Source organism: Nicotiana attenuata, chromosome 7 (genome assembly GCF_001879085.1).
Source record: "Nicotiana attenuata strain UT chromosome 7, NIATTr2, whole genome shotgun sequence".
NCBI lineage: Eukaryota > Viridiplantae > Streptophyta > Magnoliopsida > Solanales > Solanaceae > Nicotiana > Nicotiana attenuata.
Window position 1 is genome coordinate 107,714,678 of NC_031995.1, and position 1,808 is coordinate 107,716,485.

General features: G+C 37.1%; 1 protein-coding gene across 1 annotated transcript; it reads left to right on the top strand.

The window, feature by feature from the left end:
• On the top strand, positions 1–1,437 carry LOC109230339 (pentatricopeptide repeat-containing protein At4g21065-like). The gene has a single exon (XM_019395847.1). It carries the CDS (start codon positions 1–3, stop codon positions 1,435–1,437), a length of 1,437 nt encoding a protein of 478 aa, XP_019251392.1.

Below are 1,808 nucleotides of genomic sequence, written 5' to 3' on the forward strand. Positions count from 1 at the left end.
ATGTATGCTAGTTTTGGTTTGTCTAATGAGATCATGATTCTGTTTGATGAAATTCCTGAACCAGATATCGTTTCTTGGAATGTGATTATTGATGATCTTGGTCAAAATGGTTGTTTTTATGAGGTTCTTGGTGCAGTCAATGAGATGTTTCGATACGGAGTTGAGCCTAACTCGGTTACACTTCTTGGACTTGTCTCGTCGTGCTTAAAAACGGGGGATTTTGGTACAGGGAAGTTAATTCATTTGTATGTAATAAAGAAAGGGATACACATTAGTGAGAATCTTGGAAATGGTTTGATTGATATGTATGCTAAGTTTGGTGATATGGAATCAGCTGACAAACTGTTCGATAGGATACAAATGAAGACAGTGGTAACATGGACTTCACTTCTTGTTGGTTTTATACAAAAAGGTGAACTAGAAAAAGCTAGTGTGATTTTTACTCATATGCCCAAGGATACTACCGCTTATAATGTCATGCTTAATGGATATGCTGAGGCTCGCGATATGAGTTCAGCTGAAATGATCTTTAAAGCAATGCCAAATAGAGATTTGGTTTCGTGGAACACTATGATTGTTGGCTATACTCAGAACAAGAAGTATATGAAGTCCTTAGAGCTGCTAAGAGAAATGCTTAGTTTCGGATTGAAACCTGATCGGATAACATTAGTCGGGTTGTTCTCAGTATGTGGATACGCAGGTGTACTGCGTGTTGGTGAAGCCGTTCATTCTTTTGCAGAAAAACAGGACATAAAAGAGGAAGAAGTTGAGGTAGCCTTGTTAGATATGTATAGCAAATGTGGTGATCCTGAGAAAGCTCTTAGAGTATTTGAAACGATACCAAGAAAGTCGGTGTTAGCTTGGACTAACATGATTGTAGGACTAGCAATGAATGGTCTTGCAAATGAAGCTCTAATGTTGTTCAATCAAATGTGTAATGAGGGAATAAAGCCTAATGAGATAACATTTTTAGGTGTTTTATGTGGTTGTAGTTATGCAGGTTTAGTAAAAGAAGGTAAATGGTTGTTCAATGCAATGAGTCAAGTACATGGTATTACACCAAGATCTGAGCATTATGGTTGTATGGTAGATCTTCTTGGCCGAGCCGGTTTGCTAAAGGAGGCAGAGATGTTTATTCAAGAAATGCCAGAAAAGGCTGACGTTGGAATCTGGGGTGCATTATTAGGAGCTTGTAAAATGCATGGTGAGGTTCAATTAGGTGAAAAGATAGCCAAGATTGTGACTCAAATGGACCCTTATCATTCGGGGCGTTACATTCTTCTTTCCAATATTTATGCTGCAGAAAATAGATGGATTGATGCTGAAAAAGTCAGAAAGAAGATGAAACGTTCAGGTATACATAAAACTCCAGGCTTCAGCTTGGTTGAGATGAAAGGTGAAATGCATCAATTCATAGTAGGGAATCCTTCTCTATGATGAGGATTGGCAAATTTGATGCATTTATGTACCAAGAAAGAAAAAAGCTTGTGCATTTTTTTGGCATAATATGGTGTTCAAATTGGTTAAATATTACTCTCTCTATTCTACAAAATTTATAGTGGACTGGATTAATTTTCAGTTTAGCATCAGATATTAGAAATTGTGTCCTCAATAACAACAGAATATATTGCTTCACAGAAAATGGATCAAAGAACAATTGAAGCCATTGCAGTTAGGAGGGAATGTTGTCAATCTTGTAAATGTGTAATTGGAATAAGTTTTGTTAGACAAACTGTCCCAAGCTGATAAACAAGACGAATTTGAGTATGAGCTTCAAACTTTCTAACTTTTTATCCCCCCTCCCCCTC

Coding starts and splice junctions, on each gene's coding strand:
- LOC109230339 (XM_019395847.1), top strand. CDS start 1: ATGTATGCTAGTTTTGGTTTGTCTAATGAGATCATGATTCTGTTTGAT.